Genomic DNA, 13,374 nt, shown 5'->3' on the forward strand with positions numbered 1-13,374 from the left:
TTCCATTTTTAAATGTATGTATGTGTTCACTCACAGTTGAGACACGCATACTTAAATTTCAGAAACTACTTCACCCCATGGCCTTTACACTGAAAATCAGATGCAAAAAAGGCACTCTCCCCCACCCCCACTTTGGCTAACTTTTCAATATCTGCTTTGGATTCTAGAGTCCTCCAAAAATTCCATGTTTAAGTTGGGTGGGAGAAGAGATGAGAAGGCAAAGCACCAGGACTAGGTTTTCTGTTGTCTGTGGTGCAAGACTTGTATAGGAATTGGATACAGGTAAAAGGTTGCAGGGTGTCTTTTGTCCATGATTTTTAAAACAGCCAGTAAAACTATAGTAATATCTGGAAAGGGTTATAGACTTGATACACTCAAAGGAGAGTTTTGGCACTGTTAACCTTCTGTTAGAGCAGCATCTAGCAGACAACTTTTGAGGCAGAACTTGACCAGCAGCCGCAGGAAGAGTTTCTCATATTGTCACCTTGTATGGAATAGAGAAATTAACCTAGGCTGTGGGGTTCAGTCTGCAAACCCCATAATACTGATAAGACAGCAGTTAGTGGCAACCAGGAAACCACGTGTTGTCATGTAGACAGACATCTCTGAAAATACAAGTGAGATCAATAGATCTGTCAACGTGCTTTTACAGGGTGGATGTGATAGCAGACTACAGTTGTGAGGTAGTATTCTGTTTTATTAGGTGCTTGTTACACATAAGTGAATTGCAGCAAAAAGTTGGTTTCTGCCCCCAAATTCTATTGGTAGATAACTCAGGCTTGCTGCTGAGTTGAGTCCAATATCTACTGTGTTTTACACCTACTCACTTCAAGTACCTTGTTCCTGCTCCTCCTCCACATGCATAGTATTAGTTCCTCTGAGCACAGGCTGCTATGCCATTCATATTATAGTCATGGTAGAACATTGAAGGTGTAGTAGCAATAATAACATCCTTTTACCAGATCAGTAAGAGCTGAAACAAACAGTTTTAGTTTTGTCAGAACATCCCCAAATGAACTGCAGCAAGAAGTGCACCTCCAGTGTTAAAATAGTGTCTCTTGCCAAGAGACAATTATGAACGCTTACCTTTTTTTCTGGTGTCATAGAAGACACAGCTTGAGTGTAGGAGCAAGTAATCCTATAAGCCGAAGAGTTGTAGCTGGACTTCAAAAAGTGTCAGAATCAGAAATGTGCCTCAGTAAAGGGTCTAGAGAAAAGTATATATAGGATAGAAAAACTTGGAATGAGCCTTGGCTATGTACGTAAATATTTTTTTGGTATTAATTCGATGGTTAGCTTAAAGGAAAAAACATTAATTTTGGGATGCACAAAATTAATACATGGAAATGTGTGAATTGTTTTTGTTCAGTCTAAAGCTGAATGTCTGCTCTGTATTTTAACTAATTATGTATGTATATCTATCAGACAGTGATGAAGGGATGCAGTCACGGAGACAGATGACAGCATGTACAAGGATGTATATTTGGAGGGACAGGGACTATCTCTGATAACCTATTACTTCCCTCCCCTTTCAGTCCAGTTGGTTTGTGAACTCGATCGTAAATCTATAATCTTGGTTTTGGTGACTCCAGCTGTGCTTTGCAATAAACACATTCTTCACCAAATGAATTTCACCCACTGATATGCCCAAAATTACTTCAGAGCCACAGGTTGCCCTTTGAGATATTTCCTATTTAAATGTGGAAACAAGTTATTTTAATGATACTGAATTTCCACAGGATTAATATTGCTAAGCACTACTGTCCTATATATGAAGTTGCTATGGCTCCGTGTATGGGTATTACTTCATTGACTGACATGCTCCCTCTCAACAGAGGAGATTTTGACAAGATAGAGAATGGGGAAGTTGGGGCTTGGTGCAAACATAGTCATAGAGAGGAAATGACTTTCCAAAGAAGCTGAATGAGGGACCAAAAACAAGAAGAGAGGTACAACTTCAAACTGGCAGATGCTGTAACAGGGACATCTCTTAATCAGTTTTTGCTCCAAATATGTGAACTCCCCCTCTATTTCTGCCCACTGTAAATTAGTAGTGATGCCTCATTGCCCTCTCTTTTAAAATAATGTCAAACTGGATCTGTGCTTTCACAACAAAACATGTTAGGGCAATGTTTCAGAGCTCAACTTGTAATTACAAACTAAAGGAGACTCCCATAGAGTCAAACAGTTACCAGCACAAGGTAGGATCCTGAGTTTCTGTCTTGTGTGATTGTTGTTTTGGAGTGAGCCTTTGACCTTCTTTCTCTGAGAAAGGTATCCATCGGAAAGGTGAGTCTTCTGTAGCCAGTGGTCAGGAGATAGGTAAGAAAACGGAAGGAGAATGCCAGACAATGATGAAGAGATACAGTATGGAGACAGCTGACAGCATGTGAGAAGAGAGCTTTAAAGGCTAAGAGACAGAACTGAATGAACAAGCCAGCATGACAGCAGATAGTTCTCAAAGTTGTACTTTGGGGATATAGCTGATACATTCACATATTATGTAGAATGATTGAGTTAAGTGTGTGTGTGTGTATATATAAAAAAATTAAACCCAGCATGACTAGTTTTGTTTCTGGAGAAATTGTTGCCAGCAAAAGCATAGGTTTCTGTGATTATAGAAAATACTGGGATGAGGGAAAGAAGAGTCAGTGTCTTCTGTTATGTGAGGAGCTCTCTGGGTATAAGCAACTGCTGAGGTCAGTCTATTGTATGTCATCTAGCTATGTTCCTATAGTAAATATCGTATTATAAACAGTTAAAGCAACTTCCACTATTTAAAAAAAAATTGTCTTCTCCAGGTTTGCAACATGCAAGAGATCCAGATCAGATACACCGAATACTTGTAACTATTTTGCTCCTGGGAAGGGCCATCACATCCATTCTATCAAGACTGAGCTCAGTGATAGTTCTTTCTCCACAGTGATGCTATAAATTCTGTTCTTCAATGCGTGGAATATGTGTCAGCAGGATTAAACCAGGACAGTCTTCAGAATATGGAATTCCAGAGAAGGCACTTGCTGTGACTTCTGAAGTAAGCCAACAACATCCTGAAATTCTTGATTTTTCTCAGATACTTTTATTACTCTACTGAATTTTTCTGCAGATATCTGTTCTGAAATACTTTGTTTGACTTGGAGCAAGCACTGTTGCTAGGCTGCTCTGAAAGCTTGAGATGGCTCTGACTTCTCCAAAATCTGTAGCAGCGGGTTTGACACAAAGAGAAGAACCCATGGTCCATGATGGAAACTGTTTCCATTTCCTCTCTGCAAACATGATCACAATAGGTAGGTGAAAGTTTACCATCCTTTTGTCTAATAGTTTGGTATTGAGAAAACATCCTTTTACCTCAAATTTTTGGCTCACTGTTTTAAACTGACACCTACACTAACCCCCTGGCCCCTAGACTCTTTTCTCCATTAAAAACAGTTAGTTCCTTGCTGATTTTAATGGGGGGCAAAATTTATGTATGTGTTTTAGAAACTATTTTGCATGCAGGAACTGCTTGCTTTTTCAGTGTTTAAGTACAGTATGAATTGTTATGAACCTTTTTGCTGCATGATAACATAATCTTACAACTCTAATGATAGGAGTGTTTCCCAAGACATGCTAGACAGCATAGTATCTTCATTGTAACTGGTAATGTGTATGCTTGAATAAATGACTGTAGTGTTTTTGAGATGTGCTTAAATACTGGGAAACTGACTTCTACTCCCGAGTTAAGGAAAAATGCAAATAGTACCCTCACCTAATGTGCTGATTAGAATCTTGATGTGTTGTTGTCTGTGGCTGTAAATAACAATGGTATAGCAAAAAAATGGGGACATGGCAAAATTCACAGGTAGATTGGAAGGACAAGATAAGAGTACTGTTATTTACCAGACCTTCAAACCATGCAAGTTTGCATCAGTAACAAACTGGCTATGAATCATTGTCTGACTTGTGGGTTAAGTGGGGTATGCACATTTCCCATAAAATGCCAATGATCCCTTCTGATCTTCAACCGAATCTCTCACGGCAGGGAATGTTTCAATTGTTGGTTTGCTAAATACCTGAAGTTTAAAATGTCTTCAAAGATCAATAAGCATATTTGGACATATATACCTATCTGCTTTTGAAACCACAGTGAATGTGCATATCATCCATGGTTTGTTAAGAAAGAATCTTAACATTGGTGCCTTTACAGAAACCAGCAGATGCAGCCGTGTTCTTGGCTGTGTGCCTGCCTTCCTATCTGTAAGAATGTAAAGTCTATGTGTTTGAAAAGCAATATATTTCCAACATAAGCAGGTTTTCAAGTATAAAACCAAGCAGCTGTACACAGAAACTGTGCTCCTGCTTTTAGATTTTCATGTCCAAATGCAGTAGAATCCCAATATTAGACTGGTTACTTATTCTTATCCCTTCTTGTCCCCAACAGGTAATGGGTATCTGGTTTAGTTTGAAAATGTGGCTAATAAAAGTTAACACTCTTCTGAAAGAACGCAAACCTGCTCATTTTGACCATTGCATGTTTAGCTGCCTCCCAATGCTGGTTAGCAGAGATGTTTTTCTGAGAGGAATTAATTAGCTGTAGTATCTTCAGCGGATAGTAGTTTGGTGGCTTGTAGCTCCCTTTGGCAATTAATGTAGATTGGAAACAATACATATAAAAATGAAGCTGACAAGACACATAAACACGATGAGAGAGAGAAAAGGCATAGAAGTCTTAAAGTCTTGGTGGTTTAAGGGATAAGCACTGGTCTATGCAGCTTTGCTAGTGCAAATGTTTGTGTCTGCTGAATTTCTCTTAAGAAGGCAGTGAGCTACGCTGAAACTTTTTGAGAGACAAAAAAACTTACTTTTTCTTGTCAAAGCAATTCATACTAATAAGAAAGAAATAGCGGTAGCCCTGTAACTTAGCATTGTCCTTTTTGTGGGTGATTATAATGTAGTTGCCTATCAACTACTTTCTGGCTTTCAACTAGGTTCCTTTATTCAGCAGCGCCAAATGCTCCTAAATATTTTATTCTTTAATCTTTACCAGATACATTCCAGAGGGAACTCTAAATGCTGGGAAGACCGTGAGGAGTCATTGCAATAGAATGTAGTTATGAGGGCCATAAGAAGAGCAAGGAAAACCCAAGCTCTTTCTCAAATCAAAACATTTTGGGCCACATATTTAAAAAATGTAAGTTAGTATCATAGGATGAGACTATCAAAACTGATAGCAACTTTTTTCCTTGATTCTTTCAAGTGCTTCTGGAAAATCCTTCTTGAAGTTGATGGGAGCGGGATTTATACTGCCTCAGGTTGTGGCTCTGTGCCATGAAGTTGTCTGAACTGAGCTGAGATACAGAGCTCAAAGAATAACTACTGTTAGCCGTTGGGGTTTTTTGAGTCTTGACAGCTTGTGCCGAGGAGAATGAGCTCTTCTCTTAGGAAATTCTGGAGATTACAGATGAGATTTTGCACTTCAGGTGTTGACTGGAGATTGGGTAGGAGGAATGGAATTGTGTAACTGATGTCTGTGGCAGATGAATTTGTGCTACAGGAGAGATCTGAAGGAGGAGGAACTGGATTGTTGCATTTCAAATAAAAAAAGTTGATTTAGCCCAAGATTTTAATTGGAACTTCATGTTTTCAATACATTTGCTTGAAATACATACTCATTTACTGCCTACGGTCAGGAAGTAGACAACACTAAAAGTTTTGGCTGCGCTCTAAGGAATGAATTTCATCGTTTTGGCCAAATTTCCAGCAATTGTCAGAATTTAGCTTTCTGCTGGCTTACAATTGGGGCTGACGTGTATATTTCTTACTAGCATTAATGGGGTTGAATAGGTTTCTGTTGTATTAAAAATAGCTTGTCAGTGAAAATGTAATCCATAATTAACTGTCATTACACTAGTTCTTATCTTTATCATATTTGCAGTGATACTAATTTTTTCCTAGTAGAGGTATCCATCATATGTTTGATCATCATCTAAATGCACTTCTTGGGTTCACTGTATGCAGTAAGTACTTAAGTATTCTCTATTTATTCTTGATTTTATGCAGGTAAGTGGAGCATCTGTTCACAAATAAATTATTCCAATGACTGTTTGTTTTATTTTTTGAAAGTAACCGTAAGGCATATTCTTAATTGAAAGGTAGTCTAAAGGTAATGGACAAATTTTTAACTTCCTGCAAACAGCAACTACTGTTTCGCTATTATGCATGTATAAATGTGTACGAAATTTTTTCAGCAGTGTTTTTCAGTAGGGTTTTTTTTTTTATTCTTTCAAAAGTCTGTTGAGCCTCTATTAGTGTACTGTTTGCATGGTTGCAGCTTAGGCAAATGCCCCAGCCGTTGGCTAAATGAAGCTTCTGTTGAGTGTCATGATAACTAGCAATGGAAGGAAGCATGTGCTGAAGTACTTTGCTAAACTGGGACCTTTCCTAAGAGGTATTATTCTTAGCTGACAAATCTCTTGAGTACTGAAGGCCTGTAGTGGGATCTGTAGCATTCCACTGTCCTCTCATGCCTTTGCACAACTCTTGAGCTCTCCTGTCCTTAACTCTGCAAGCTGTTCGATTCATATCTTGTAGTTCCTCAGCATGCGAAGATATGCTTGCCCGTATGTGCTGGGGAAGGTTGCCCCAATACCACTATTATAGTGTGTCACTAGAAAAAGAGAAGTATTTACAAAAATCATTTCCTGCCTCTCCTGTGCAGATCATACCAACAATGATAATTTTTTTCTAACCTTCTCATAAATTGGTTTCCAAGGGGTTTGAAAAACACAAGTACAGAAATTTGGAGGTGAAATAAGTGTATTACGTAATCTGTGTATTTTCTGGCACTGCAGAAGTAAGACGGTAGGTATGTTCCAGTTATTGCTATATTATATAAACTGACTTTTAAGAAACTACCTTTGATTTGTAGGATGAATTGTAATTTGTTGCCTCCTGAAAAAAAATTGTCCATTATATACCTCTGTAAGTAAAGCTCTATTATTGTGCGTGCGTAGGACAAAGTGCAAAGAAATGACAGAAATAGCTGGAGGGAGAGAAAGTCTTCATTGTGCCTGTGCAGCACTTCCAACATTCCAATGCAAGTGGGTCTCAACCTAAACAAAAGCTGGTCTGCAGCTCAGGAATCCCTTTGCAGAGTTGTTCAGAACACCCGCTTAAGTTTGTTCTTACCTCCCTAATTAACTCTTCATATGACTCCGTTTGAATGCGGTGTAGTGCAGTGACAACTTTTATCGTACTTTGTCTTTGTATTGTAATAAATGCTAAGCAATCTACACAGAAGTGATCATAATACTGTTGAGCTGTTGTCTTCATTGAGTAGCCTATGCTTTTAAATATGACATTTCAGCTTTATCAAGCCTATGCTTTCAAATGTGACACTTTCGCTTTCTCATTTGGGTATATATCTGCAAGAAAACTTAGGAAAAGATGGAGCTAGAGAATTAAATCACTAGTTGGAATAAATAAATAAATGCTCCTCAACTGATCAATCAGTCCCATAGTATCGTAGCTACCTAGAGTGTACTTCTGTGGCATACTTATTAATCTGAGACGTTTTGAAATTCTTAGCATTCTTCTGCAGTTTTCTGATTTCGTCAGTTGAAACAAACAGTTTTCAAAACTTGTTTCTTCTTTTTGGACTAAAAACTCTACTTTTATGTGTAGGCTGTATATGGTTGAGGAATAAGATTGCTATGTGAAAAGGAAATCTGAGTGGAATGCAATTAACTTTTACATAATTTTGCTGTATAATGTGATTCAACATTATTACAGCAGCATTGGGAAAGTCCAAAATCAAGGAGGTATATGGCAAATTCAGTAATCCTCTATTTTTCAAATATGTTCTGGCATGTCTAGACTCACTTTTCCCTTGCAATCTGATGAAAGAGTGTTGTGCACAGACATGCAAAATCCTGTTTGCTTAGATATATAGTACATCAGATTAGCCTGAAGAAGTACTTCAGATGGCCTTCAGCATGTGGCTTTAACATGCTGCCTGTCTACATGAGCGATGCTTCTGTCATGGCAGGGGGTTGGACAAGATGATCTTTAAAGGTCCCTTCCAACCCAAACCATTCCATGATACAAGTTTAGCTGAAGAACAGACACGCAAGTGGTAATATGTGAATTGGCATCAGCTATCTTATCGTAACTTGAATTCAAGATAGATTGCTGTGAAACTGCCCATCAGTTCAAAATAAAATGTGAACTGATGTTGTGGTTTTACTAGCACCGCATGTATTAGTGAGCGACTGAAGAATGAATACTGGTTTGGGTTTCTTTTCTGTTAATGTAGTTTGAAACAACTCTGAAAAGACACGCTGTTTATTCCAAGTGTTTAAACTTGAACATGTCAGTCTCCTTGATTTGGTACTACACAGACAGTGGATACTACAAAATTCTGACACCAAATCCTGAAGATTTTGGGTAGTCTCGACTTAAAGAATTATATTTTCAACACCTTTTTTTCCTTCCTGAATGAAGAGTAAGGCTAGAGTGTAAGAAACATTGCAAGCTGCTGTTTGTCCTCCTTTTTGCTGCAGAGGCAGAAATGAACAAGTGAGGCTTGCAGAATGCACTATTGTTTCCTTTGTTGGCAATGTCAGCTTATAGTAATTTAAAGTGTTCATGAGTCTGGACTGTTGTAACAAAGACATGAATCTAAGGATATTATACTGGATTGCTCAGCAGACCCAGATTCTAGTTCTGATTCTGTTGCTGACTTCTTGTTTGACTGGTTTTGCAACTTCGCTTTGTCCTTCTGTCGTCTCTTACTTTGATTACAAATGGGAATTGCTAATCCTGCACAACAGACACTTTCCAGCCATGTTTGGGTCTTTATTACCTGTGCTGAAATATAATAATAATATTCAACCTAAACAATTCAGAAATTAAATAACTGTGGTAAGATCTTCCAGACAGTGACGCTTGTGGGTACTGATATCAGCTTCTTAGGAACTGTCTTGCAAAACACAATCTGTAGAACCCAAAAGAATCTGAACCCTGGAAGTCTTGTGTAGAAACACTGAGTTAGGTGGGAATAAGCTTGGAATGTTATTTATTCCCTTTCCTGCTAAAAAAAATACCCAAATAACAACAACAAAAAAGCCCAAGCTGCTGATTTAGATGTTTGTTTTTTTTTTTAAAAAAAGACATGTCTTTTATGATGAAGGGCTGTTTACTAGTTGAAGCATCCGTTATATAAGGCAAATGCTCTTTTAGCAGTCTTATGTATTCTAGGTACCAGTTGGTTCCATTTGGGGACTGCCATGCTAAGAATGAGAGGGAAAAGGTGCTATTACTTTTGTCAGGTTAACATTTTAAAATATTGGAGAAAGACTTAGAGCAGGGCTGTGAGAAATGTTGATTGAACTGTATGTCTGCGAAATGGTGTAGTGTGAACTGTACACAAGGATGGCAATCAGCAGTTTCCATATTCTGCTGTTTGCTTTTTGCAGTTATCCTGGATGAGCTGAATCCTTGTTCGGTGCCTCCATTTCTACAAGACTGAAATGGAGAACAATAACATACTATCTGTGTAGCAGTCAGCTATGTACGGCTGCTTCAGCTGACAGGTATTCCCTCGTCTGGGTAGAGAATTCCCTTGCAGTCCCTCTCTGACTAACGTTTCACCTATCTGTGGGATTTCTGTGACGTAAATTCTGTGCCTTGGACGTAAGATGATGGTTTCTTTGGAAGTAAACGTGTGTATCTGAGGGGCAGAACACATAAATTTTATTTATGTATTTGCATAAATTTAGAATACATAAATTTTTACAAAGGTTGTAAATAGAAGGCTCAAAAGTGTTTCTGCATGTACCCTACTGGATGAATTTTTATTGAGGCTTCTTGGTGAGTAACAAATTAACAGTATTAATTTAATTTGGAAAAGAGGTGTGAGCATTTAGTCATTCATAAGTGTGAGAGACCTACGCTGCAATGGATACCCATATCTGCAACTCTGAGGTTTAGCAGTCTGTCCAAACCTCGGTACCTGAGAGTTGGAACAGTAGAGCTAAACAGATGGAGCCCATTTCCGCCTAGAATTTTTCTGAGGTTAGGCTTTTACTGCTTCCTAATGAAGATTCAGAATGTGACTGGCAATCTCTAGCCAGACTTTCAGGTTTTTTGAAAGAAAATGTGTTCTACTTGCAGACATATATGTGCAAATAAGCAGACAAATGTTTAGGTGGGTGTTTTGCCTGAGAGATCACAAACTGACGTATTTTCGTCTTGAGTCATTGTGGTCTGGAGCAGATCTGAGGACTGATGAAACGGTGAAACTGAATCAATTTTCAGTTTATGAGAAAGGCTGTTTTCTGTTGTCCATGCTCATGTAGCGTTATTCAATACTGTTAAAGTCTCAAAAGAAAAGTTATTTGAAAGAATTCCGTCTTTGAGCTGTTTTATCTCCCATTAAGAGATGACAAAATTGTAAGAAATTGTGCCATTTATGTAACGTAGTGTGCATTGTAAAGGAGAACGTCTCTCGAATTACTTGATGACAAGAGTAACTTCCAGTCCTCAGGTCATTTTGTATTACAGAAGGTAATATTTGACTGTAATTTAACACTAGAGGGCAGCAGTGTTCTTAATTTTATCCATGCATTCATTGCCCCGCACAGATGCGTGTTCCATACATACATTGCATAGAGCTGATGTAAGGCAGAGATTTGCAAATCATATACGACAGAAGGTACCAGCAAGACATTTGGCTCATTATGCAGTCCCTGCTTCCCTCCTACCTCTCCACCAGAGAAGGGCTGGGCAGAAGGCTCAGTCATAAGAGTCCAGATTGAACCACTGGTGCCCAGGTTACAGGGCCTCAAAGTATCTGTTTCCAGCTACAAAAGGTAGCTTAACAGACACTTGAGCAATGATTTTTGTGGTGGCTCATTAGAGTCTCTCTTGCAGATTATTTCAGCAATCTTTACTTTTTTTTTAAGCGAGAAAAGTCACTATACTTAATATTTTTTGAAGCGTACCTCCCAAAATTAAGATGTATAAAATAATTTGAAGTTTGAGTAAGATACAGTTGATGACATATAAAGGCAGTGCTTAATTACACTTTGTCACTTGTGTGCAATGAGTGATTCCATGTAAGCATCCCTGATATGGGTTGTATTTCCATGTCATCATTGGATTAAAAAAAAAAAAATCTTACAGCAATGCACACAATTCTTATTTTGCAGCTGACTGAGGAGTGTTAATCGGAGAATTTAAAACAAAAATTTTGAAAGTACTTGGCATGGTTCTGTACATAATAGTTGCTGACTTTTATAGTCCTTGTATTAACCATTGTCATTATTAAAGGACATGAACTGATGCTGAAGTGCACATCAGAAGGATAACTTAAGATGCATGAACAAAAAATAACTGAGCAGTCAAATCACTAGGAAACCAGCATGAGAAAACATATTGAGGGGAAGTAATAGTCGAAATTAATGAAAACATTAGGAAAATTTAACTGAAGGGAAGGTCTGGATTGATTGTAATATACTTGGGTTTGGTGGAGGTTTTTTGTTTGCTTTGAGGTATTCAAAGATATGTAAAGCAGCTAATTTATATTTCAGATAATTTATACAAAATTTAATCTTACTGTATCTGAAACATTTAACATGCAAAAGGGTCCAGTAGGGTTCAAAAATACTCTGATGTACTGCACTGAATGAAAATTTTTCTCGAGGCTGCTAATGTTCATGATGAACCAGTTAAAACTCGTCTGACTAAGCATTTCAAGATTGCAATAGAATAAATCTGGAATATTTCTGTCCAGTTTAATGAGCTTGATCTGTGCTCTCGTGATACAAAAGCAACATAAATCTCTAAATGTTCTAGCTTATGTTTAGATTAATGCAAGCACTCCACAACCTGGATTGCTTCTCAGCTGTTATCTTCCTTCGCCTATTTACAGAGTGGCCTTACAATACTACTATGCTGGTTTATACCTATTTCCGATCCTTCTGTAGGATAATTGATGATAGAAGGCATAGCTCAATAGTAAATCTGGACCAAGCAGTGTATGAGGATCTTGCATTTCATTTTGACTGTGCTGAACATTGGTATCTTGTCTTTTGGCTATGTGATTCATATATTCCTTTTTCCTGCCTTTGAGGAATGTATATTTGTTTTCTTAAGGATGTTAGTCTGGATCAAATGAGCTTTTTAAGCCTTGCCATTTAGCCCAAATAGATTCAACAGGCAATGAAAAACTGTCAAGCTTTCCAGATTCATTTCTTTCTTGGTTTTGTTTGGTTGAGGGTTTTGTTTGCCTGTTTTTTAGTGAAGTGTATTGTAATGTAGTTCTTGGAGGCTCTGTGCCAAGATGTCTAAAGGTGTTTAGTCTCCTAACTCCTATTTAGGCACAGACATTCCTACTGAAATATGTTGGAAGTTAGGAGCCTAAATACTATTGAATTTGACACCTGCGACAGAGCAGAGGTCTGCAATTCACACATCCTTTGACCTTGGATAGTGATGTTTTAGAATCATGAAATACTAACAACTACCTGTCTTTGTCTTATTGGAGTTTTGTCAGGATAAATGCGTGGGAAATTGTGAAACTGTCAGAAATAGCAATGGGAACCACAGAGGTCCTTAAGACCAGAGGTCTGGTTTGCTGGTCGTTCTCCATTGTCAGTAGGAATACTGCAGCTTGGCCTCACCTTTCTCCGCTCTGTGCTGTTGAAGTCATGCGACTATAATAAAATGGGGAGAGTTCCTTGGCTAGTCAGTTTATGTGCTAGCTCTGTTTCTTCTGTAGAAGTTAATGAGTGAAAACAAGATAAAAGGTACTGACTGAACTATGTTGCTGAATCGGTGTTTTTCCTGTACTGGGGGAGAAAAAAAGCAGTGTACTACACATGTAGATATAGCCATATTCTTGCTCTTTCTCTTGTATATCTGTTGCTGCCTGTAAAGATTTTAAAGTATGTCGTGGGAAATGGGACACTTCAAGCAGAATAAATAGTACTGTTTGCACACGCATTCCAGAGTCTAGGATAAGATTATTGCTAATACAGTGGTCTGTCCAGATAGCTATTGCCATCTACTGGATGATTGCACAAATGTTAGGCTAGCATCATGAGCAGAAACCTAACTAAAAAAGAGAGAGACAAGACTGTGGAACAAGAAGTGATATTTTTATACATATATATATTTCATGGTTATTAAACAGCTCTTGTGAACTGTACAGTGACAAAAACATGATGCATAAATATGGTCCTCCTACCATATATGACCAGTAATATGCAGGCTTCCCATGAAAGAGAAAAATCACAGAAGACTGCACTGCATGTGTACTCATATTTACATAGCCTCCAAACATTCACTTCATCGTTCTAGAATGCAGGTTTGGAAAGTTTCATGCTGCCTCTG

At 38.1% G+C, this 13,374-nt stretch overlaps 1 protein-coding gene across 1 annotated transcript in view; it reads left to right on the top strand.

Moving 5' to 3' along the window:
• Positions 1–3,175: 3,175 nt before the first annotated feature.
• The window catches only part of PLCH2 (phospholipase C eta 2), a gene marked incomplete at both ends in the record, with an annotated part of 98,065 nt that continues 87,866 nt past the window's right edge, over positions 3,176–13,374 (top strand). The window contains one exon of the mRNA XM_082009468.1: positions 3,176–3,287. Coding sequence (XP_081865594.1) covers positions 3,176–3,287 — 112 coding nt within the window. The remainder of the gene's footprint in view (positions 3,288–13,374) is intronic.

Source organism: Phaethon aethereus (genome assembly GCF_964289735.1).
Source record: "Phaethon aethereus genome assembly, chromosome: 21".
Classification (NCBI taxonomy): Eukaryota; Metazoa; Chordata; class Aves; order Phaethontiformes; family Phaethontidae; genus Phaethon; species Phaethon aethereus.